The sequence below is a fragment of the Xenopus laevis genome, chromosome 3S (genome assembly GCF_017654675.1).
Source record: "Xenopus laevis strain J_2021 chromosome 3S, Xenopus_laevis_v10.1, whole genome shotgun sequence".
NCBI lineage: Eukaryota > Metazoa > Chordata > Amphibia > Anura > Pipidae > Xenopus > Xenopus laevis.
Window position 1 is genome coordinate 69,323,444 of NC_054376.1, and position 26,896 is coordinate 69,350,339.

A 26,896-nucleotide genomic window follows, 5' to 3' on the forward strand; every position below is an offset into this window, starting at 1 on the left:
GGTCTTTTACACTAGCTTTTGCCCACCTGACTCAGAAGAGCCAACCCCACTTATTATTTCAGTAACAGAAATAGTGTAATTCCCCTCTGTACTGCAAAAGTACCCTCAATTGTGAATGTAGGCGATAAAAAGCAGGTATTAAGGGGTCAAACCTACAGAGACATCAGACCAAGTGACTATTGGTAGAGGTAAAGTTTTTTTGTAAATTTCCATAACAGCAGTCCAAAGAGTTTACCCAAAATCACCAGAAACCTAAGATTTTGAAGGCTCAACAATGAGCTCTGTGACCCAGTAACTTAATATGCTACTAAGCAAAAACAGCACTTAGAGTGGACAATAAACCAGTCCTCTTTTAGGGACTAAAACATTTCCCTTGTTTTCCTAACCCTTATGGAGAGCTTTGAGTTTTAATTTTAGAGAGGATTCTATCAACTCAGTCCTAACTGTTGAGAGACCACATCAGAAGCAGGTAGAGATGAAAGGCCACTGCCATTGAGCAAATACCATATTTATAAATATCTATAAAAAGAAAACATTTTCCATGATAAAATCTCAATTGCTATGTTACGTACCATTCAGTCCTGCATTTTTAGGATGATTCTGAACAGTTTTGGACCGGGTCCCATACTGTCCTGAAAATTCTGTTGTTGGTAATGGTGAATTGTTCCATGGGTTCTGGGAAGGATGGATAGCCTGTTCTGCTGCACAGGGAGTGTTCAAGCTCTCTGGCCAATGCAGGTCTAGGTCGTGGGGTTCTTCTTTGAGCTTTTCTCCCTCTTTGCCAACCCTCTGATAGACTCTGCCAGTGCTATCATTTAGAAGCCTTCTCATACCAGTGATCTGCTTTTTAATTTCCATGCTTTCATCACCTAGAAAAAGAACATGGTCAAAATAGGAATACAACATAAGGAACAAAAAATAATTAATATGTAAATCCCATTAGGACTTACATATAAATTATACTTTTATTTTTGTTCTTGACATATCTCTCTATAAGCAGTAAAATGTAACTGGGGATGACATGACCATATGTCTCTGTTTAACCAGCTGTATTACTACTATACTATGTGATACTATAAACCACTTTCAAGAATGACAGTGAAAGGGTGAAAACATTATGGGGTCATTTTTAAAATCTACACAGTATATGGATTCATCTACGTAAGTATAGTGCCCAGTGCATAACTGATGAAACAATGAAGGGCTCTCTATTCGACAAATGTTTGCAAATGACTCTCACATGTTGTCAACAATTATGCATCATTTTCATATTTAAAAAGTTCCATTTGACAAAATTTGTACATTATTTTTTGGGCTTCTGTATCAGCCAAAGGCAACCACAACCCTTTAGCAGGGAAGAGTTGTGCCTCTGAAGATGCCCCTGTAGCTCCCCATATTATTTTCTACTGATTCACTGCACATGCTCTGTGGTGCTGTAATTTACGAAGCATAGGGACCAACACACAATAGACTGTATATACAGAATATAAATGTCACAATATAAGGCTGATTAGTACTCAATGCAAATAATTACTACATGGCAGCACAGAAACCAGTGCAATTAGTATCAGAATTGAATAAACAGCCTTGTAGCATTATCTTATATTACAGACAAAGTTTGAAGTCCTGGATCATTGCTGCTATTGAGATGCTGAATCTTTAGGCTGGTGCAATAAGTTCAGTATATAAAATATGCAATTTTTAACCATATTAATTTTTAGGGTTTAGTTCTCTTTAGTATAAATGTGGTCATTTTGTCAGTGTTAGTAATAGCTACTATCCCACGTAAACCTGATATATTTATAAGATTTATAATCTGAGAACAAATTATTTATACTTGTTTATTATATAATAATTGTAAATGTGTAGTATGTGCATATGTATGTATGTATGTATGTAAATGTGTATATTTTTTTGCACCTTTAGTCAAGCCTGTGCATTTGCATACCTCCAAAGATTCCAAGTTTAAATATCAGAATGTTTTAGGTCACCGCCCAAACCACCCAGTCATGTCCCGACCCATCTCACACCCAGCCATCTTCCTGTAATCCCCACCTCTTCTTGGGATTGTGAATCAGAACTGGCAGACCTAAACAGGGAATAGCTGGGAGATATTTCTAATCATTTCATATTAAAACGTATGTTCATGTATTCGTGACAGACCAAGAAATGTGTATCACAAGTTAGGTTGTCCTATATTTTCTGACAAGGCTGGGTGGAGTGCTACAACAAAACTGCCAGATTATTTGATAATTTATGCTTAATAAAATCCTTTTGCTGACTGATCACTTTATGTTGCTTACATGCACTGTTTGGCAATATATAATATGAGTGAAATTCTTTTCTTTAAAACCGGATTGCTGTGTTCCTCCAGAAACAAAGTTTCACGGGGGAAAACAGAAAAGATTATATAGTGTGCAGAAACGCTTAAAAACTTTTTAATAAATAAATAATAATTATTATTTATTTTTTTTTCATTTATTTATTAAAAAGCTTTTAAGCGTTTCTGCACATGCTGTTTTTCTCTTCACCCAAGTAACGAAGGAGGAGTTCAAGTACGGAAAGGAGCTCGCATTTATTTTGCCTATTTCAACTCATGTCTTGTGAGTATTCTATACCACTGGAGACATAAATGGGCAAATTTACTAAAGTGCGAAGTGCAAATTCGCCAACGTGATGTCATTTCGTTACTTCGCCGATTTACTAACGGGCGCTGGCGTAAATTCACTAGCGAAGTGGACCTACTCTAGCGCTACTTTGCACCCTTACGCCCGGCAAAGTTGCGCTATGGCGAAGGGACGTAGCTACGCTAATTCATTAACTCTTGCGCCAGACTTGCATTCGCCAACTGAGACCAGGCGAAGTGCAATAGAGTAGATAGGGCTTGCTTCAAAAAAGTTTAAATTTTTTCTAAGTCCCAAAAAACGCTGGCGTCTTTTCCTTTTTTAAGGGTGATAGGCTGAAAAAGATCGTACATTTTTTTGGGGGTACTCTCCTTCCCCCCTGCATTGGCACCTAAACTATACAGTGGGCACATGTATAGGGCAAAATAACAACTCTATTTTATTTTATGAAGCTTTCCCAGCTTGTGTAGTGTAATGTATTTGGTGCTACACATAAATCCATTGTACTTTAACTTGGCACCATATGCAAATTAGCCATCGCTAGCGTAACTTCGCTTTGCTTGACGAATTAACGCTAGCGCAACTTCGCTACCGTTCTCCCTGAGCGCAACTTCGCATTTTAGTGAATTTGTGTAGCCCTGCCGAAACTACACCTGGCGAAGTGCGGCGGAGTGTGGCGAAGCTGTCGCCGGCGCAACTTCGGATCTTAGTGAATTTGCCCAAAGGAATTCAGCGGTTTGATGCTATTTTCCCTTTTACCCATTCACAAGTTACGTGTCTAAAGAAGTTTTGCATTTGGGGACTTTGGACAATTGGAGTATGTCTTAAATGTAACCACACTATAAATAGGCAACACATATAGATATTGAGGCCTGTGTAACACGTGCATGCCAGAGGTTAATTGAGAGGTGTGGAGTGTTTTTTCACAAGGTGTTAAATAATTAAGGCACTTAACTCACAAAGGGTGAGATACTTTCACACTGAGATACTACACTATATTATCTTTTCTGTTTTCCCCGTCCTCGTGAAACTTTGTTTCTGGAATCCGGTTTTAAAGAAAAGAATTTCGATAAGGCAGAGGAGAGCCTAAGATTTGCTGGACTTTGGGAATACCTAATCTTCCTGGGACTCAAACTTATATATTTGGACTTTCATATGATTTGAGTGGAAGCAAATGACTGCAAATCTGCTATACAGTAGGTATATATTTTTAAGTACTTAAGAAGAGGCACATGTATACGATTAATTATGTGGAATGCTTGGTACCTTGGATTTTCCATATCTTTCTGTAATGTGGATCACCATATCTTAAAAGCAATGTGGTAAGAGAAACCAAAAAAAGGAGTCACTGCCCCATAAAGCTTAAGTTACAATCTAAGTGGGTGGAAAAAAGGGCAAATATGCACAAAGGTGTGGGCCTTAAAGGAGTGGTTTACCTTTAAATTAATTTTTGGTAAGTTATAGAATAGCCCATTCTAAGCAACCTTTCAATTGGTCTGTTATTTTTTGCTTTATAGTTTTTTGTTGTTGTAATTTTTTGCTTTTTTCTTCTGACGCTTTCCAGCTTTCACAAGGGGGTCACTGTCTCCATCTAAAAATACAAATGTTCTGTAAGGCTACACATTTGTTATTGCTGCTTTTTATTACAAATATTACTTTATAATACAAATCTTTCTATCCAGGCCCTCTCCTATTCATATTCCACTCTCTTATTCAAATCAATGCATGGTTGCTAAGGTAATTTGGATCCAAGCAACTGTATTGCTGAAACTGCACACTAGAAAGTTGCTAAGTAACATAAAAAACACAAATAATATAAAAGGAAAATTGATTGCAAATTGTCTCAGAACATCACTCTTCACATCATACTAAAAGTTAATTCAAAGGTGAACAACCTAGTTAAGTTCCAAGGTTGGACCAGATAATGTTCTGGTGCTCCAAAAGGTAGAATGGGTACTTAAAATCTTTACATATTGTATAGCGGAAACAGCAGAGTAGCAAACAGCAGCAGAAAATTGGAAATTGCTTGCAGAATTCTTTTTCTAAACATAGTACGTGAAAGTGACCTTTGTATGATGATCTCATAAACTGGATTCCCGGAAACAAGTGCATTGTGGCTTTGTCACCTTCACTTCCTGGAATTCCAATTCTGAAGAAATCTATACCAAAACATAGGTTTCTGTTGCGGTCAAAGTGAAGTGCCTTACTGCTAACAGACTCATTTACTATAATATGTGAGTAATATAGCAACACATTACAAGGTATTTTCATCTTTCATGAACTATTAATTGTGGACTAGATTTTAAGCTATTTATGCTCGGAGCCAGCTGATATATTTGACTTATGGTCCAGTTATTGACAATAATGTATCTAGCAGTTTGAAAGGTTAGCTAGTTTTCTTATGTAGCAAAAAGAGTTGAACTTGATGAATATGTGTCTCAGTAGATGTGTTCTACTTCATCTACTATGTATGTTGAGCAAATAAAGAAACTGTCCTACTTTAACCAAAAAAGTAAAGAATAAACACATAAAGCAAACATACTGTAGGCTGCAGCAATAACAGGGCCCTCAACCTGGCGGGTCCTTTTTGTGGGGTGTGTTTTTGGCCATACCTCAGGGAACTAGAAAACTTGGTAGATAAAACTATGTACAACAGTACTGCCACTCAAGGTAATGCTACCTGGCCCCATCACTTCACCACGCCATGCCTGCTTCCAACTGAAAATCTCCACAGCTGATATTCTTACTTGCTTGCTCACTTCCTATCCTGCTAGGTCTCAAATTTCCCTTGGAATTGTGGCCCCCCATCTGTGCCCTAGACATATACCTACCCTGCTGCAATATAAATGTATTTCTCAGAAATGATTATGTGAATGCAAATAGCAACAATAAACCTGGAGACTCAGAATAACTCCTCCTTCTAGCAATATCAGTGTCTACATCATGCTAAAAGTTATTTTTATAATGACCAATTCTTTAACTAAATAGAGCTTTTAATGCTATTTCTTGCATAGTAAAACTGTCAGGTTCTGCCATGTCACAGTGGCTTAATCTATTGGTTAATGCCTGGCAATCCCAAGAAAGCCTTTACTCCTTTCAGAGAGTTTCAGGACTGCAAGTGCGTTAGGACCAGGAAGTAGGGGCTATAGTAGCCATGAAGACTGGCGATATGTGGTGAATTTTGTTGCCGTTCTATAAACGACATAATCAATCTGCCTCTTAAAGCAAAAGTTATGCAAAGCATTTTGGAATTATTGAATTTTGGAATTATTGCATCTTGGAATTATTGCATTTTGGAATTTGTATGTAAAGCAGAAGGAATTCTGGGGAACGGCCCGAGATTGCATATGGAGGAATACCTTCAAAGCTGATGTTACCTACTGGATTTTATTGAAAAGCTCTCCATTTTTTTGTTTGAATGGATCTCTGCAGATTTGAGCTTTTGCTAATATATATATACAAGCAAGCTCATTCAAAGGAAAGTTCTGCCCTTAATTGTAAGTCCTAAAACCACACTTACATTTTAAGAACAGGAAGAGGTCACATACCCTTTACCAGAAAAACAGATCTTATTTGGCATGCTTTTGTATCATGTACTGTTTAGCAGTAATGATGTCAGTAAATATTAATAAGGACACTTGTCTGCAGTGACTATTAAAATAGTACAAAATATTGTGATAATTAAAAACGGAGGACTGGATATTGCTTCACTGCTGTGAACTTATTAGAACATATACAATGTACAGTATATGAAAAATATATTTTGTTCAATGGGAAAGATGTATTGCAACAGTATTTACCTTTATTTCTCAACAAATATTTTCTCTGCGTTTATTGGAATATAGGTGAGATTAGAAAAAAAAGAATCTTGCAAGAAAAGCTGGTTACATTAGAAACTCTCTTGATCTGCATAATGCTCATAAATATGCAAAGCACTTTATATCCAAGGTATGAAATGATGATTGCAATACAGAATTAAAGTTAACTAATTCACTTGCTAGAGTTGCCACATACGAAACCTTTCTACTTACATGGACAGTCCCTTATCCATCATATGTGCAGCTTGAGGAAAACATATTTTCAGACTTCAAAGGTCTGAAATAATTTGTGCTGCATACATTTTTGGAGTTTTGCTGTACAAAGAATGGGGCCAAGTATTGTAAGTTAAGACTTTAGTACCCTGGTATTTCAGTAGACTGAGTAGGCCTCTGAATCAGGGAGGTAAACTTCGTTCCTCACCACCTGCTGGTGCTATATGACGCCAACGTTGTTAGTCAGCCAACAATTGTCTGAGAATGCTGGTATTTGGGAGCTGTGAGTTTGACATCCCTTAGGAACCTGAGGTATCCTGTAGGGCAGTGATCCACAATGAGTAGCTTGTGAGCAACATGTTGCTCGTCAACCCCTTGGATGTTGCTCCCAGTTGGCTCAAAGCAGGTGCTTATTTTTGAAATTCAAGTCTAGAAGGCAAGTTTTGGTTGCCTCCAAACAGAGGTCCACCAAATTGTGGCTCCTGTAGTATGCCAGTGCACATAGGGGCTATCAAATAGCCAACCGGGCCCTTATTTGGCAACCCCAGGACCTTTTTTCATGCTTGTGTTGCTCCCCAACTCCTTTAACATTTGAATGCAGCTCATGGTACAAAAAGGTTGGGGATCCCTGCTGTAGACTCTGCACAGTTGTATCTTAGACTTGTTTCAGGATTTTGTTATTTCAAATTTATCACCCTGTCTATAAGGACTATACACAAACACCTATAAACAAACTCCAGTGCACACACACACACGTGTGTGTGTGTATGTATATATATATATATATATATATATATATATATATATAGACCTATACATGCACATATATAAACTATATATATGTATATACTAATATTGAAACTAACTGTAGATCTTAAGATCCCAAATAGCCTTGGATATTATACTTGTCCAATAAATTATTCATATGAATATGTACATGAATATGTATAAAGATCAAGACCTACCTTGTTGGTGCTGACCTCAGCGAGGTGAGGCGCTAAGGCAAATTCATCATATCAGCTTCACTGTAAATGCATTTGATAGATAAACTAGAAAAACTAGCCAGAAATGTTGACAAAGGATTTACTAAGGTCCACCGTTTGACTCAAAGTAACCTTTCCGACTGGTCTACTATACAGCAAAAATACAGACATGGAGCTACTTTGCTTTTATCAAATAAGGCATTTTTTTTAAAATCCCTAGGTATAGGGAATTCAACATCCTCTATCATGCTATATGAAACATACTGCTTGAAATATCCCTCCTCAAAGTGACTTATTAGCCCACTCTATGTTACCCTAACAAACACAACTCCATTAATGGAGCTTAAATACTTTCAAGTTTGGAAACGAGAACTTCAACTTTATATGGAGGAGGCTGATGGGGTACACGCAATAGAGCGGACCAAAGATTGCTCCATAGATATATATGCTTTAGAAACTTCTTATAAGGTACTAAGCAGATGGCACATAGTACCAGCCCATAAGGCATCCTGGGATCTAACACAGACCCACTTTGTTTTAGGGGCTGTGCAGAGGTAGGCACAATAAGCCATATCTGGTGATCCTGCACCAAAGCACAAAAATTCTGGTGCAAAGTGTATCAACTTACTGTAAATACTCGGTTTTAAATATCAATTTGCACAAGAACCTAGCACCTGCCTTCGTCAATAAAAAAAACTGACGATATTCCAACTATGGCACATACGCTAATAACCCATATAGTTACAGCAGTGAAATAGGTCATTGCAAAATCATGGTTATCTTTAGCATTACCGATTGGGGAGCTGAGAACTAGAATAAACACAATCTTTATAATGAAAAAACTGGCCAGTGTGTTACAAAATAGAATACAAAATAAAATGTTTTATAAAGAATGGGACCCATGGATTCAACACAGCTTCCCACAGGGATTTGATTATACCACTTTGTCACTATAGAATCAATAGCCTAACCCTATTATACTGCATCTGTATGACACATTTTTCACAACCATTAAAAATAGACATCTTTCTCTATATACCATATTTAAGATCATGTATAGTTTATAAATATTCATGTTTCTAATTTAAATTTTTACTACGTTTTTGTAAATTAATATGTGTCTTACACAAATTGGTTCTATAGCTTTCTTCATTTGAAAAATTCTGCACTGTGTTTTTTAAATGAGCATTTTGCAACCAGAAAGGCATTTTTCTCAAGTACTCAGTGTCAGAATAACCTATGCCCTTGTGTTTTGCTGAACATTTATTGAAATATAAATGATATTGAATGCCTGTTTATACATCATTAGAAGTCTGTTTAGATCTAAGATAATTGTTTCCCAGTCTGCAGGTCAGGGATTAACAAAGGTTTTACATAGTTTAAATGTATAGTTCTTATTCTTTACTGGCTGGTGCCAAATAAGTGCTGTGATTGGCAGTTTGGTATGTGGACTGACAGCCTATGTGAGGCTCTGTTTTGCAGTAAACCTGGTTTTAATGCAACAAAACTTGCATTCAAACCAGGAATTCAAAAATAAACACCTGCTTTTGGGCTACTGGGAGCAACATCTAAGGGGTTGGTGAGCAACATGTTGCTCATGAGACACTGTAAGGGTAAACAAAATTGTTAATACTGTATCATCATGTACTTTTGTAGAGGTGCTTGGAGTTAAATTGTACAACTTGCTAAATAGTCATATTATTAACCATGTCAGAATTATTTGGGCCACGGTAGTAATGTTACACTTGTTTGTGTAAAATGCAAAGTCTTTGCTTTGTATTTTATATAGGACATTTGTTATTCATTTGTAATTTATTGATTTACTTTTAAAATGTATTTGCTATTAAGACTTTGATAAAACTTAAACCTGCCATTTGAGTTACAAAGGAGTAAGTGCATGTTTTGTAAATTGATTGCAAGTTCATTAGAGAGTCCATCTATTATAATACAAGATCGTGTACTGTATTTTACTTCTAGATCATTTATTTTCTGTCTGTGACAAGAGAATGTATGTACTGTACATAGAATATGTATGCATGCTTGTTCTGTGTCACTGACAAAGATTATGTGATCTGTAGTACTTCAATTAATTCAATTAATGGCTCCAGTGAATGAAAACTATGGCACACCTCTTTTACATTTTAGTGGACAGCCCTATCATACTGCATGACCTCCCACTTTGAAATGTTCCACTTTAAAAGGAGAAGAGTGAAGAATGGATAGCTACGTCAAGAGCAGAGGAAGCCAGAATAGTCAAAATACAAATCAAAAGGTAAAGGACAGAGAATAAAGGAAGCAAACTCACAATCATAAACCAGGTCAACAAATACAATCACAAAATTTGGGTAGAAGACATGGCAAACCTAGGCATAACAAGGTACATGACACCTGATGGAGCAGTCATGAGCCAAAAATGCCTGCTACCTTGAGGCAAATTCTACCATCTCAGCCTATGAGTACAAGCCATTGACTTCATCACAACTATTAATTAGCTTCAAAGACACATAATTAAGAGAAACTTTAAAATCAAGTGTCCATATCATTACAATTATTCCGTAGAAGGGCTGCATTGAATGTCAAACTGGCTTATTTCTCATTTTGAATACTATGTCGATTCAATTTAATTCTGTCATGGTAGGATTAGCAGCAGGGTAAGAAAGTTGAAGGAGCTATACCTCCTCAGGCAGAGCAACAGCACAAACAAATGACAGCTTCCTGAAAAATAGATATTTTCTATTCAGATTTGTACGACAAGAAAAAAAACTGATGTCATTATAAGCCAATGAGGCATGTCCCGCAATGATCTTAGTATCATAATGCAAAAGGCAGCCAATCCAAATTTTTTCCAAGAGCAATTTCAGGAAAATGAAGTCTTATTTAGGCTAAGGGCACACTAGGCGATAGCGCCGCGATTTGACTCGCGGCGACTTTTCGCCGCGACTTTTAATCCGCAATCACTGGGGAAACTTTGGCCCTGGCGTCTATGGGGAATCGCAAAAAATCGCCAGCGTAAAAACACACGCGGCGATCTTTTTTCTATTGTCGCTCGAAATCGCCTAGCGAGGCGATTTCGAGCGACAATAGAAAAAAGATCGCCGCGTGTGTTTTTACGCTCGCGATTCCCCATAGACGCCAGCGCCAAAGTTTCCCCAGCGATTGCGGATTAAAAGTCGCCGCGAAAAGTCGCCGCGAGTCAAATCGCGGCGCTATCGCCTAGTGTGCCCTTAGCCTTACACGTATTATATACCAGTGTTTCTCAATGTGTGCAGTGACCTTTTTCACTATTAATTGTTGTTGCTACTCCTTGGTCTCTGGAAGCTATGTTAAACAGTATCACGTATAACAGTAATTTTTGCAGGAACCTGTGGATCAATAGTAAGTTTACATGTGCTCTTTTAATGATCTTACAAAAGGTGAAGCCAGGGGGCTGAGCAAGTAAGGCAGGGGTGAAAAAGGTCAAAAACTGCTGGAATATACAATAGCTGTGCCAATAGAAAACTTTTGCTTTGTAACAGTTTGATAAATATATTTTGACTATTGTTGTGTTTTACTTATAAATTAACAATCATTTTGTAAAGCTAAATACACAAAGTAGATAGGACAGGCTGCTTCACCTAGGGGCAGATTTATCAAGGGTCAAAGTGAAAATTTGAATTAAAAAAATTTGAATTTTGAGCTACTTCTTGTGTACTTCGACTAGGGAATAGTCCTAATTCGATTAGAATTTGAAAAAATTTTGAAAATTAGAATATCGAAATGTATCACTGTCTCTTTAAAAATTCGACTTTGCCATCTAAAACCTGCCAATTTGCTGTTTTAGCCTATGGGGGACCTCCTAGAACCTACTTAGCGTCAATCGGTGAACTTTGAAAAATCGAAGTTTTTTTTAAAAAACTTCTAATCGAATTCAATCGGATACGATGTTACTTCAATTTGTAGGATTCGAATTTGAACTAAAATGGCCTATTCACTGAGTATAGTTTATAAATATTCATGTTTCTTAATTTAAATTGTTTTACTACGTTTTTGTAAATTACAGTACAATAGATGTCAGAAAAGGGCAGTGGAGTACAGTATAGAATAGAAGAAGAGAAATTTTGAGTAGGTAGATGCGTTTCCTTTGTACTTGTATTGGCTTTTGTTCCAAAACAAAATCGGTATTGGCGCATAGTGTGCATGGAAAGGATTTGAAGAATAGATTTTTGCAGCAGTGCTCTAGCTGTGATATAACTAACTGCATAGAGCCGTAGGTGTTTATAGGGAAACATGAGAAACAGCAGAGATACGTTAAATAAAATAGATAAGTGGTCAGAAAAGGTCTCTTTTGTAATGAGATTTAGCAAGCAATTTTGTGAAGTTAAGCACATCTTAAAATAATTTTTACCCATACTTAATTCTAATGAGGAATACTTGAAGACTATAAGGGGCCAATTCATTAACTTCAAGTGAAGGAATAGAAGAAAAAAAACTTCGAATTTCGAAGTGTTATTTTGGCTACTTCGACCATCGAATGGGCAACTTCGACCTTCGAATCAAAGGATTCGAACTAAAAATCGTTCGACTATTCGACCATTCGATAGTCTAAGTACTGTCTCTTTAAGAAAAAAATTTGACACCCTAGTTCGCCACCTAAAAGTTACCGAACCCAATGTTAGCCTATGGGGAAGGTCCCCATAGGCTTGCCTAACTTTTTTTGGTCGAAGGATAATCATTCGATCGTTGGATTAAAATTCGATCGAACGATTATTCCTTCGATCCTTCGACTTCGATATTCGAAGCCGAAGGATTTTCATTCCCCAGTCGAATATCGAGGGTTAATTAACCCTCGATATTCGACCCTTGATGAATTTGCCCCTAAATGTAGGTATATGCAGTAAACCTAGGTAAACATACACTGGGAGATTTATTGTCAAACAGTATGATTGTAGACCACACTAAAAATAAAAACATTAAGCCCTTAGGGGTGTTTGGTTGCTATACGTGTGGCAGTCAGACATGTATAAACGGTTGTCCCTTTAGGACTGCAAACTATTTTTTTTAAATCCAGAATGCCTGGGAAAGTGTATTAGATTAAAAAGTACATTAATTGTAACATTCATCTAGTTATCTGTCTGGCCACATGTTTGAAATGTAGTAAACAGCATGTAGGCTGAACAATGTGAACATTAAGGGGGATCTGAATTTAGCTCAATATTTTCTGCTACAAACTCCGCTCTGGTTTTTTGTACTTATTTATTATTACATTTCCAGACAATTTGCTTTGCGGGGAAAAAAAACAGATTTTCATGAATTTTTCTAACTTTTTCATCAGATTTTCAAGATTTTCCAGCACACACCAATAAATCACCATCACCACACCATTGACTTATATGCAACCTCGACAGATCTGAGATGCCGGATATTAAGATTCGGACTTTTCCATCCTCTGGGTTTAATAAATTCCCGAAAAATTTGTGATTTTTTAAAAGACTGATTTTATATGAAACAAATCACAAATTTTTGTGATTTTTGCATTCGGAGTTTAGTAAATAATCCCTGAAAGGAGAGAATTGGGAAACACATTATATTTGGGTTAATATTTTCCATGAACTTATGTGGTGGCAATGCATATGCATATTTAATAAAAAATATATAAACCTTTAAGAGCACATAAAATAGTTGTGATGTAACGAACTGTGATTTAGAATTGACCTCTCAAACCAAGGTCATACAGTATTGTCTCAGCCTATACAACAGGGAAAAAAGTACAATCCTTAAGATGGAGTAAATGGTTTTAAGATACAACTGTATGTTACATTGAGGTGACCTTTTATTTTCCATTACACATGGAGCTACATTAATGCTGAGGATTTAATTAGCTCACTCTCTCATATACAGTATGCAAAATTCTTATTATCCGATGACAGTTCATTTTTAACAAGGATGACAAACATTTAATTTCAGGCAACTGAAGACAAATGTATTAAGCATTGCACATAATGCTACGGGTTATGAATATTAAATACCCAAACCAGACAACTAGCATTTGCTATGATGAGATCTTGAAACAGCACTGTAAAATAAAGCAAATACTGCACAAAGGAACAAACCATCAGCTTTCTCTCTGGAATAGCTATATAATTCAGGTATTTTGAGATTAAATAGAAGAATAAACTGTATTGACTTTTAATACTGTATTTCCTGTTTTTATAAAATAAAGATTATTCATATTCTAACGTGACACTAGCACAGCACTAGAATCTGTAGTACTGTGGATGTAGTTTTTAAAATGTGACCTAATGTTATATAAATATTAGTGTATTTCTCATGTGTACGTTCATATATGGGATTGATCTGGTATTTAAGCAATAACAAAAGACACATATATCCAATAAAATAGAGAATAATGTATGCCTACTGAAGAATATACGCCCATTTATGAACAATCGAAAAGTTTTTGGTTTTCTATATTTCTTAAAAGCTCTAGAAATTTGAGATTTATTAAGTGCAAAAACCACAAAAAGCTCAAATGCAAAATTTGCTAAGTAAAAGTTGTCCTAAAGTCAATAGAAGCTTTGCTGATTTTAATGGACCCCTTTTAATCAATTCAGACTTTTAGAGGTTTTCGGATTTTTCTTGCTAGGAATTGTCCAAAAACTCAAATTTTTAGAGGTTTTAGAGGTATTCGGATTTTTGCATCGTTCTGAGCTTTTTTTTAGTTTGTACATTTTATATTCTGATCTTTTAATAAATTCCATGACATTCATAGCTTCAGAGAATGTGAGTCATGTGTTTAGTCGTGGTTTTAAAAATGCCGAAATTCATCCATTAATAAATAGGCATTCAAGTGACAGCATCACTAAGCACTTTTTAAAATGTAAGTTACCTGTAAAATATATCCTTATGTACTTATGCTAAGTGATGCCATCAGTTATAATTGATAGTTAGTGGTGGCAATTGTGTCACATGACTCAATGCTATTTGTGTTTTATAAAAAAAATTGTACCCCACCCCCTGTACAGGTATAGGATCTGTTATCCGGAAACCCATTTTACAGAAAGTTCTGAATTACGGAAAGGCCATCTCTTATAGACTCCATTTTATCCAAATAATCCAAATTTTTTAAAATGATTTCCTTTTTCTCTGTAATAATAAAATAGTACTTTGTATTTGATCCCAGCTTAGATATTATTAATCTTTATTGCAAGCAAAACCAGCCTATTGGGTTTATTTAATGTTTACATGATTTTCCAGTAGACTTAAGGTATGTAGATCCAAATTGCGGAAAGATCAATTATCCGGAAAGCCCCAGGCCCGAGCATTCTGGATAACAGGTCCCATACCCGTACTATTCAAGGATAGAAGTCAATTCAGAGGTCTATGACTAGAATAACGATATTAGAAGTCACATTGAGTTAGATGACCATTCATACAGGTCACATGTCTCTTAGAAGGGTAAATGAGGGCAAGTGAGGTGGATGTGTCTGATGTTATGAAAGAAGCAGGGAGATGGGGGATACCATGAGATACATGGAGATTAGAGTGTTTCTCTATTATAAATGATGCTTTCTGAAGCTGAAATGACCACATCCTATATAATAAAGTTCAAGTGTCTCTGCGTCCAGTCCCTGTGTCCGTGGGATTGCGCTACTGCGCATGTGCCCCACAGACCATCTCTGGCTACATATGTTCTAGCGCCCGTTAATTTAATGGGCTTAATGTCTAGTTGTACATAATATCCCTAAGAGAATTTGACCTAGATGTGGAATCTCATGCTAGATTCCCTGTTTTGATTTTCTGTGGCAACTCTGGTCAAGTCACAACATCTCCTGGTGCCCCAACACACAGAGGAGCTGATTTATGATCCTTAGATGATCATTTTCAGGTAAATCAAAGGAACAAACTGTGAGCTGGTTTTGTTGTTAACCCCAGTTCTATTTTCTGGATTACAACAAATGTGTATTATGTATGTATGTACCTCTTTCTGTAAAACATGAGGAAATAGAAGTAACCTCATAGTTCCATGACCTGTATAAAAACATATAATTATAGGATGACTTCTAATAACCTTATATCTCCCAATAGTGGGTAAATTATTTCTCAGGTATGGAATCCCTTATCTGGAAACCAGTTGTCTAGGAAACTCCAAATTAGAGGAAGGCCATCTCCCATAGACCAAATTTTAAGCAAATAATTATTACTTGTAAATTATTACAGAAAACTGCACCAGCTCAGGGTTCTTTTCAGCAAGCATCTTAGACTGATCTTCTTACTGCTCCTTCTTTCTTCTTATGGGTGCACATGCGCAGAGTGAAAAGTCGGACTTTAACAATAAAGCTGGCTTTTTCACATTACTGCTCATGTGTCTGACCCAGGGTATAGAACAAAGACGAAAAGGAGGATAATGCTGTGGTGCTCGCCAAGAAGAACCCCTGGCTGGTGTTTTCTGCTAACAGGAGAAGTGGCTTGGGTTATTAGGTAAATGAATACAATCACTGGGGTGCCTAACTGTTTGCAAACTCCCCTCCAATAATTTCACCTTTCCTCCTCCTTTTAATGATATCTGTTTTAATCAGTGGTTATTTATGTCACAGGATTAATTGAACCCCTGTATATTCTAGAAACAGCACACCCCATAAATTAAAATAATGTTAACAAAGTTTGAGGGCTATTTTCAAACTATTAGATAATAAAAAAATGTACTAACAAATGCACTTGTGGTTATAATTCTCCAAATGTTTAAACTAAATTATGTATGTTATAATTCAATGGCAAGGTAATTACCTGAAACACTCTGTGAGTCTCTGGACTCTCCATTGATGTCACTGCAATAATCAGAGGCTTTATAAACAGCGTGATGATATTCTGCAAAACAAAGGTATATTTATCAGCAAATGTCAGTTGCAGTTTGTGTATTCTCTAAACCTGTATGTTTTGGTTTTGCAACTGGGAGTATGTTCCCATGCCATTTACAGGGTGTTTACTTATGTGCTTGCCATGTGCTTTTCCCTGCATGTATAATTAGCATGTATTATACCCCCATTCCAGTTGTTACCATTGAATGTGCCTTTTAATAAAAATCAATAATTGCAACTCTGTCTGCTATTTTCTTGAGGAGTTCCTATTCCTAATCTGATTATTAATAAATATCAGTAATAATAAAATGCCATTAACCCATGTGTATCTTGCCCACAGGGGCTGTGATATGGTGCAGAAACTGGTCTTTGTACCAGACAAACAGGGATGGGTGGAACCAATTAATACATGCATTGATGTGCCAAGAAAGTCCCTGTGAATGCTGGGAGTACATCAGTGCTCAGTATTCAGTTATAGCTTTATATACACTATGGTAGAGTGACCAAGAAAAGCTGGAAAAGGTCACTCTAGCCTTTCGTTTCTTCCCAGGGGCTGATGCATGCTCCAGGAAGGGAGTTGTTAAACAGATAATCTGTTTAAAGATGGTAGTAGCCAGACACTCCATTTCCCAGGTCCAGTCTGGAGATTGGAGCTCACTTGAAAGCTGTCCTGGGGGTGCTGCCTGCCACTGCAAGGGCCAGAGGGAGCCTATGACCAAGTGTCAGAGAGTATTGAGTGAGACTGAGGAAAAGCCAGGAGGCTGAGGACTGTACCTAAAAAGAGTACTCAGAGTACAGGGGTGGGAAAACTGTTTTGCTGGTTGTCCACAAGGTAAATAAGGGACCTCTTCAAAGGTTTGAAGGTAGTGCCCAGTGGCAGGAGTTATTTTTATGATTTATGTTTTGTATGCTGAAATGGTCACCCCTGGGCTGGAATGTACTGTGTATGTTGGAAACTTAGGAAAATAAACCAGTGTTTACCCTGAAGAGCCATGGTGTCACTGTCTTATTGATCCTTGGACCTGGGCCAGGCCCAGGCAATCAGTAATTTCAGTGTTCTTTTGCATCTTTGCATGCACTTTGATTTAATCAATAAATCAGGTACCTTGCTCCTTCAATATGCAAGGTATGTTGGTAAAATCCCAATCCATATTTACACTTTAAAATCCAAAGTTTTCATTTTAAACTTTCTGCTCTTACAGAACAACAATGTACCTATAAAAGTGGTCCCCAAACCAGCAGAATTGCTATAGTGTGATTAGAACACATACTGTAGGAGTTATTATCCAGCTTCCTGGTGCAACTAGTCTACCTGGTTATCTTCATATCATTTCACACATTATTTCACTGCATGTAGTTCTGTGTACAGCAATACAACAGTGGAAGATACGATTATTGCAGTCACTTTTTAAAAGGTCTTACATGAGCTGTAGGACAGCATGGTGTGTTAGTGTTTAGCATTGCTGCCTTTTTTATTCCCACAAAATAATCATTGAGAAGAAGTTTTTTCTCCATTTGTCTGCTTGGGTTTCCTCCAGGTTCCTCAAGACTCACAAAAACACACAAATTAGTTCCAAATGAAACTGAGCCTAGATTGTCAGCAGTATTATAAGGATAATAATAATGTCCAAAGGACATGGACTTCATGTTCCTCACATAGGGGAGGTACCACAGATACTCTTTCATAGACCTTATTTCAATTGCCAGAATATTGCTTTCCTATTGTCATAGCTTTGCCTTTTCTGTAGTGGCAGACAACTTTACACCTAATTGTAATTTGAGTAGTATTTGGTTTCAAATGTAAACAGAGGTTTAGATATTGTACTTGTCTAGTTCAAAAAGTGCATTTTGGCAAAAGCATATGGAAATGATAAAACATTGATTAACTGTGTGATTTGTACAGTCACCAGAAGGGCCTAATGGGAGATAGAGTAGAGATACTAGATAGTATAAGCTGGAGTTTCCACAAATTTGACCCCAGAACAAGAAAATCAGTATGACAAATTATACATAACATCATAATCACATACAGTAAAATTGCATTAAAGCGATACTGACACGTTCCTATAAAAATCATAGGAATGTGTCAGTATCAAGTAAATGCTTGATCGTTCCCTTTAAAAGCCCCCCGCAAAGCCGACCCCAACCCCCTCAAACCTGCGTTCACCCGAACGTCCGACACTGCTAAAATATCTTCTGAGCCATTTCAGTGATGCCGGGAGGGGGTGGCGCCATCCTTCCATAGGATGATTACGAATGAAAACAGGAATTCAGTCTATGGAAGGATCGCTCCACTCCCAGCCCAGTGTCACCGAAGCAACCCGGAAGGTCTGTTAGTAGTGTCAGCGGGTTGGCAGCACACAGGACATGTTCCTATGATTTTTATAGGAACGTGTCAGTATTGCTTTAATAGTTGAAAACCTGGAAGGGGATGAATAAGTTCACAAGGCAGTAGAGTGAGGTAGAGTAATTCAGGTGCAAAATGATTTCTCCTCATGTATAAAAACATTTCCTTACAACACAATAGGTCAATTTCCACTGTACCATGACTCTGCTAAAGAACATCTTAACCTCCAGTGTTATCTATATTATTGTCACTACCTGAGCAACTGGCTCTACGACTACATTCTCTTGGCTCCTAGCCACCAGGTGTTATAGAAGAACAAATCAACTAATTTTAACACGGCAAACAAAAACCATATAGAAAGGCAAACATGGCTTTCAATAGCAATCCAAATCCAAATAACTTAAATACCCTAGTAAATGTGTAATGAATGTATTTTGCAGTTGTGCTTAGAATAATGTTTTATTTTATTAAGTAAAAAAATACTTTTTGGGGTTGATGACTTACTGCTGTTCAAAGCAACATCTATCTGGCTGTTTATGCCCTCTGTTCTCCTGATTTTCACTTGAAACAACGTAGCAGAATCCAACTAATTAACCGACATGGTGGAGAAGTAACTTCAGCTACATTGTTTCATCAGCCAGAACAAGAGAACAGAAAGCTATAAAGAAATACTACTTGCAACTAAAACCACAATGTAAGTTGTGCAGAATTACATTTTGTTTCATTAGGCAAAAACAGGCTTTGGGTGGATACTGTATGTTGTGAGTGGCCTCACTTAGATCTGGTTGTTAAACCTTTGTGATAATTGCCAAAAACTCTGGAAAAAAAAGTTTTTTTTTTACTATAATCAGAATTTTTAGTGAAAAAAAAACCCTCAAATTTTTCAGGATTTATTATACCTTGAGGATGAAAAAAGTTCAAATCTAAAAAATCCGGCATCTCACACCTGCCGAGGTTGTATATAAGTCAATGGGAGAAATCCCCAAGATATCCTGATCTGCTCTGGATTTCATGCAATAATTAGAAGATTTTGTGTTTTTCAGGCAAAAAGCAGGAAAAAATCAGAGTTTTCGGGGCAGAAAATCTGCAAAATTCGTATCATTCAAATTTTTCACGTTCTTTTTGAGTTTTTTCCCGCACAGGAAATTTTCAGGAAAATGTATTGATAAATAAGGGAAAATAACCAGTGTGGATTCGATTTCAGAAAATAATGAGATATTTTCGGATTCTGATAAATAACCCCCTTCTTGTGTCCTCCCCATCCTAAACCCAAGTTAGTTAATGACCCTGCAAGATTATTTGCCAGATTATACATTTTGAGCTATCAATCAGATCCAATTGTAAATTATGGGACAATGTTTATATTAAAATCAATATTTAAAAAGAATAAATGGATGGAATCTTGGGTATTTTCTCAGCAATTTCCTTGGGCATGTATGCAATAATGTGAAAGCTCTTGGTGCACATTATATGAATGAGTTGAAAAATGGTGACTTCCTGTATTAGCACCAGCAAATAGCAATATTAAATCTACAGTGTCTGCCAATGTTTTACTAAAAGTTTTGTTACTGCATAAGCCACAGAGTTAATCATTTACTTATGTCACTAATTAGTCCAGCTGGTTTCTCCTATATCAAAGAATGGCTTACCATGTTTATACAACTCATCTGTGTTTGTAACAACTTACATCAAATCTGGTAAACTGAGAAGTCATATTATGTTTATGGGAGGATTAAACAGAAGAATTGATTGTGATTCAGTATATTAGCTATGCTGGTAAGGCTTCAAGAGAACTGCTGTTTTTCTACTATTCTGATATGACTGATTTCAGTTCTATTGGCATCCATGGACTATTAAGGAACACTAATGCAGTGTTTGAGAGTGTGACTGTATGCATTCCCCCCTACATTGCTGCATTTTGGGGGTAAGGTTGACACCTGGCCGGTATTTTAACGGCCTGGCCAGTAAAAATGATAGCTGATAATAGGGAAAAAAGATAAATATATAGGAAGGCCGGTATTTTTTTCCAGAAAAGGTGGCAACCCCAATTGTCGGCTGAAAAAAGAAACATGCACAGAACCTCACATCAAACATTTAATTGTGCAAATTCACCAAAACAAATCAACTAGAAGCTACATTGCCATTATGTAAGAAAAAAGTTGATTTTGATGGCGCATGTTCAGTTCAGCCTCAGCTTGTTATTAAAGGGGTTGTTCACTGCTGAGGTAACCTTTAGTAACATAAGGAGTGGTATTCTGAGACAGTTTGCAGTTGGTTTTAATTTTTTTTTTTTTTGGTTTGAGTTATTTAGCAACTCTTTAGTTTGCAGTTTCAGCAGTCTGGTTGCTAAGATCCAAATTACCCTAGCAACCAGTTATTGATTATAATAAGAGACTGGGATATAAATAGGAGAGGGCCTGAGTAGAAAAATGAGTAATAAAAAGTACCTATAATAACAATATATTTGTAGTCTTACAGAGAATTATTTTTTTTTAGATATTCAGTTTATCAAATTTTAGACTGAATAATATTTAAAAAAAAGAAACATTAAACTTATAAATATCAAATAATATTCCAACCAACATTTCAAATAAAATGTAATTAAGCATAACTGACTTTGATTAGTAGTACATAAAATATATGTGTATTTGTATTAAATGTTTAACCCTCAGATGCATATTTGTTTTTATGAGCCTGTGCCCAGTTGTGTAAGCACATAAAACGTGCACTTAATGCAATAAAAAGCCATGGGTATAATTGCCCTGTTACATGACACATCCGCAGGAGCCTGTGCAAATCTACTTTAACCTGCCCTGAACTCTGCAGGCTGCCCACCCCCTGCTTGTCATTAGAAGCAGTCAGACGACAAATGGAGAGATCACTCTCCACTTCCATGTTCATGGCCTTTCCCCTTCTGTCTGTTTCCCAAGAATACGTCGCAGCCTCCTGTAACCCAAGCTGCACAGACGCCACATTATTTACATGTCAGAAAAAAAACACATGTAATCCACAGCCCTCTACACACCTTATGAAAAAAATACACTTAGCACGATTCATGGATATACACCTGTTACTGCAAAACCCTCCAGTTATTGTTTGTGCTTTGATAGCTGAAAAACAATGTAGTCCATTAACTACAGGGCCACAGGTTGGACATCTCTACTATCATATAATGTAACATACCTTCCACTTGTGTCTCTTCCCTCTTGCTATGATTATCCCAAGTGAACCCATGGCCAAATCATACAAGCAGGTGCCCTGCAGCTTTTGTCCATGGCAGCAGCCCTATGAATAATCAGCCCCTGGAATCCCTGACATGCATTTTTCCTAATTGTTCGTCTTAAACACTCCTGCCGACTGCCACTCTCCCCATCCTTCCCCTGTGCCAATGAATAAACTGTCAGTGCCATGGGAAGGAATATTTAGCCACAGTAGCACAGTGCCAGCATCAAGGGGCATCAGCCTTGTCTATTCTAAAGCTCCTTACCTTGATTCACCAGTTTAAAGCTCTGGGATTTCCTGCTCCTCTTCCTCTCTGTGAACTCCATGCTTTTGCCTTTTTATTCCAGCAAGAGGTGCCTCTGATGGTGGCTTTTTGTTGTTGGCAGAAAGGAGGAGGAAGAGACTGAGGAGCAGAGGGAAAAAAAAAAAGATCAGAGAGATTAAGACAGTGAAGAGGAAGGGGAGGGGGAAAATAAAAGAAAATGGGAAATCAAGCTCTAGTCACACACAGGGTCCGTCCGTCTCTTTAAGCAGCAACACCACAGCCTTTCAGCTCCAACTGCACGAGAGATGGCAAAGTTTTATTTTTCAGTTTCCAGGAGAGAGAGACGCAGCAGGTTAAAATGCAAAGGATTCAGATTATAAATCCCTGGGTGGTAGCAAGAGGCAGGCATCACTTTCATCCCCCACCCCCTTGTATCCAGATGTCCCATAGGTAATGCATCCGAGGGGCCCCCAGAGCACTGGCAGCACGAGACAGGGCCCTCTGACTATACGATCACTCTTCTCCTTCCTCCTTTTTATTGCTGTAAATGATAAACAGGGAAGAGAATTATTTGTGTGAAGGAGAGCCACCTGCTGGCAGTAGTTTAGTTTTGCAAGCTCTTAGAATGAAGTAGTGTGACCAAAATAGCAAGCAGAAAAAAATAGAGCTCCTCAGAGTTTGTTATGCTTTGTTACTACCACTTACAGGGGGTACTAGGAACACACAATAAGATTTTAGGGTTCCTGGGACTTTCAGTTATAGGTCAAAAAATAAAAGACACTTACCAAATCGATAACTGCAAGGCATTCTTACGTTTTAAATTAACCAACCAGGGAGGTTTCTAGGTAAGGGGTACAGTGACAGGCTTACATTTCCTTCACTGGAGGGGGTCCTGGGAGCTGAATTGCTAGTGCAGAGAGTGCAATTGTGCTCTTTCAAACTAGAAGAGCCAAATTTCCAGTTTTTAATGTTACCAGGAGTGGCTATTTGCCTTGAGGGATTAGTGCAGCAACCCTGGAACCAATATCTTGGTCTCATCTGAGACCTTTGTCATGGTTGTCAAGTTCTAAGAAGAGAACGTTGGTCTTCATTTTTGTTTAGTTTATTTTTAGTGGATTTTGAATTATTTACCTTGTTTTTCAGCAGCTCTCCAGTTTGGAATTTCAGCGGGTATCTGGTTGCTAGGGTACAAGTTACAAATACGAAAAAGTAATGTGAACTTCCCCTTTAAGGTGACCCATGGGTGCCTTGTTTTCATCCAGTGCTATCCATTATTTTGCAACCTGCACCCAGGCAATGTGAATTTACACTGGCGTAACTATAGAGGAAGCAGACCCTCAGGGGGCCCGGGGAAAAGGGGGGTCCAGACCACCGGAAATGTGTATTTAAAACATTAAGTGGGGGTGCAATGAGGCTGTGACCACAAAATTCATACAGACAAATACAAGAGGTCCTCTGCACTCAAGCTATTATCAATATATTAAGGATACTGAGAAATGTTGTGCCCTAAGTTACTAAATCCGTCATAGTACATGTAAGCTACTCATCATTTATATATTTACCATGTGGCTATGTGGCAAAACCAGTGTGTCCAAATATGTTGCTGTTTCTTTTTTCTAGTGAGTTATGTGGAGAGCCTTGAAGAGCAATACCTTGTTCTGAGGTTATTAATCTCACTGTCTACTGTGAAGGTATATATGTTATATGGGTGTTATACTGTCATATTATCTGTACATAACATTGTGTTGTGTTTTTTTTAAGCAGACACTAAAAAATCCAAAAACCTAGTTACTGTCATGAATGTACTAGGAATTTTATTACATTAACAATATAGAGGGCAATGTACTCACAGGTAAAAAGAAATCATCAAATGACGTGTACTGATTTGCTGTTGCAAACAAATCTCTGATTGGTTGCCATTGGTTAACTTTTATAAATTGTGACATTACTCCTGCAGAGCTTAAAACTATACGAACAAAGTTTGCTTTTAAGCACAGATGCTTAAATGTTACATACTATGATCTTCAGGTAGGCTTGCCACCTTTTCTGGAAAAAAATACCGGCCTTCCTATATATTTATCTTTTTTCCCTATTAATAACATTGGGATCAACCATCACTTTTACTGGCCAGGCCGGTAAAATACCAGCCAGGTGGCAACCCTATCTTCAGGTTGCGCTGGTATATTTTACTAAAGTATTAGCACTTCCTTGTAGTATCATAATTTAATTGTGTCCGTGTTATGCAGCAATGATTATAATAACAGTTGTAAATAGCCCAACCAAAAGGGATAACCAGTACAACATGAGTTGCATATACTTTCTAAATGAACAAAGCAAATATTATTGTATATCTAACTCTGAGTTAGTCAGCGACCTGAAGGGGGGGGGCACATGTACCATAAGTGTTCAGTTTGCAATTGATCCTCAGCATTCAGCTCAGATTCAAAAGCAAACAGTTATGACCCATGTGCCCCCCTCCCCTCAAGTCACTGATTGGTTACTGACTGGAAACCAATCAGTGGAAACCAAGACCGCTGCAAAGCAGGAAGAAGTGTTCTGTTTATTATGTTTGTAAGATATGTGTGTCAAAAGGGTACAATCTTGTGTGTATATCACTAGTGTTAGACTGGTGAAATTAAAACTCCAGGGAAAGTATGTGTTGCTGCAGCAAGTAAACGTGTAATTGTATACCGGCTTAGGAAAATCTGGATAATGAGTCCCTGGAGTGAATGGAGGAAAGCAGGGTGGTCCATTAAGTGTGTTCAGTTGCCCAGGTAAAGGTAGCTAAGTAATTAGGCTGCAGATGAGCTGTAGTTAAAAGTAGGCGTGAGACTACACCTCAGAGCTTCACCTATGGTTGCCAGCCTTTCTGGAAAAAAATACCGTCCTTCCTATATATTTTTATTTTTTTACCTATTAATAACATTGGGATCAACCATAATTTTTACCGGCCAGGCCAGTAAAATACCGGCCAGGTGGCAACCCTAGCTTCACCCTAGAGACCTTCTTGAATGGAGGGTTAGGGGGCAGTGGAAACCTCCATGTGCAGGCAGGAGGTGCATGTGTGGAAGTAGCTGGGAAAGAGAATTGTGATTCCTCACTGAGTTAAAGAGTTGTAGAGAGATTCAAAAGGACTGGAGAGAGGAAGAGAGAAACCTCCCAGGAGACAAGTGTCTAGAGTGAGTCCCAGATTTTGGGAGTTGTGTACATCCACGCCGGTGAGGGCTGGAAACGTGTGTTAATGTGTACACCAGTGAGGGTGTCCTATCGGGTCTGTTATTCCCAATGTGAAGCAAGTGTGCTGATGAAATTGTTTGTATTTAAAATAAAAGCCAGCCAAGCTGCATTTCAACTCTGAAAGGTGGTGTCAGACTCCATTTCTGTGCTGAAAACTGTGCCGGGACTATGATATTTTCTACCTGAATGTCACAGTTAGACATCCAGTCACTCCAGCCTTGATAGATTTGGCTAACTAACTATATTAGAAACATTTACTTTGTACAGCTTATCTATTTACCCAGTTTTTATTTTCACACTTAACAATTTCTTTAACGGCCCCTTTTCCCTTTTTCAGGTTCTGCTTGTGTTTCATTTATTCCCAGCAGTGAGAAAGATACAGTAGATAAAAGGCCAAATTCTATTTATCTATTTCACAGATAAGCAGGTGAATCCAGGGAGGCTGCTAATTATATATAACTGGCAGGGGATGGGTGAGGGAGAATTTGGAAAGTGTAAATGGGAGACCAAGAGCTAATAGATTCCTCGAACACCCATATAGTCTAAGCTGTAAACAGTATAGGGATAGAGAGGTTCTGCCTGCACATTTTCTCTCTGTATGTGCTATTCTCTGCAGTCCCTGTATCCACTGTATTGCTCTGTGCTCTTAAGGCCCCCGTACACGGCCGATAAAAGCTGCCGACAATAATGGATCTCTCAAACATGGGAATACCAGGGTGTTTCTTAAAGGACATGGAAAGGCAAAAAAATAAAATCCCATTTTTACTTTCTTTAATGAAAAAGAAACCTATCTCCAATATACTTTGATTAAAAAATGTGTACCGTTTTTATAAGAAACCTGACTGTATGCAGTGAAATTCTCCCTTCATTTACTGCTGCGGATAGGAATTGTCAGACGGTCCCTAACTGCTGAGCAGGGAAACAATCATACTTATGAACAGTAGGGGGAGCCCCCGCCTTACTTACCAGCCATGCAGAATTCAAGCAGCTTTGTTTATGACGATCCCTAAGCAGCCCAGACCACACTGAACATGTGCAGGGTCAGGCAAAGATGTTTAACAAAGTTACAAGATGACAGCCCCCTGTGGCCAACTTTGAAAGCATAAATTATTTGTTTGATTAGGCTTGTGGTGCAGTAAGTTCATGCTTATGTTTAGTGTACAAAAAAAAGCATTTTTAGACTTATTCTATTTTAGACTTTCCTTTTCCTTTAAGAAGAAAAGGTTTTAGGGCTCTGGCTGGTGCACCCTTGATGTTCCAGTCTGACACTGGATGACATAATCATTGCGGGAGATTTGCAGTATAGTACAGAGGTTAACCATTGTACCTCCTATAAATTTTCTATCCCAGTTG

General features: G+C 37.6%; 1 protein-coding gene across 1 annotated transcript in view; it reads right to left on the reverse strand.

The window, feature by feature from the left end:
- Positions 1 to 22,839, reverse strand: part of bend7.S (BEN domain containing 7 S homeolog) — a 34,226-nt gene extending 11,387 nt beyond the window's left edge. The window contains exons 1-4 of the mRNA XM_041588459.1: positions 22,551 to 22,839; positions 22,307 to 22,444; positions 16,402 to 16,482; positions 573 to 869 (exon numbers count right to left, since the gene is read on the reverse strand). Of these exons, the coding sequence (XP_041444393.1) occupies positions 573 to 869; positions 16,402 to 16,482; positions 22,307 to 22,367 (439 nt within the window). The 5' untranslated portion in view covers positions 22,368 to 22,444; positions 22,551 to 22,839. The remainder of the gene's footprint in view (positions 1 to 572; positions 870 to 16,401; positions 16,483 to 22,306; positions 22,445 to 22,550) is intronic.
- Between the last annotated feature and the right edge of the window lie 4,057 nt (positions 22,840 to 26,896).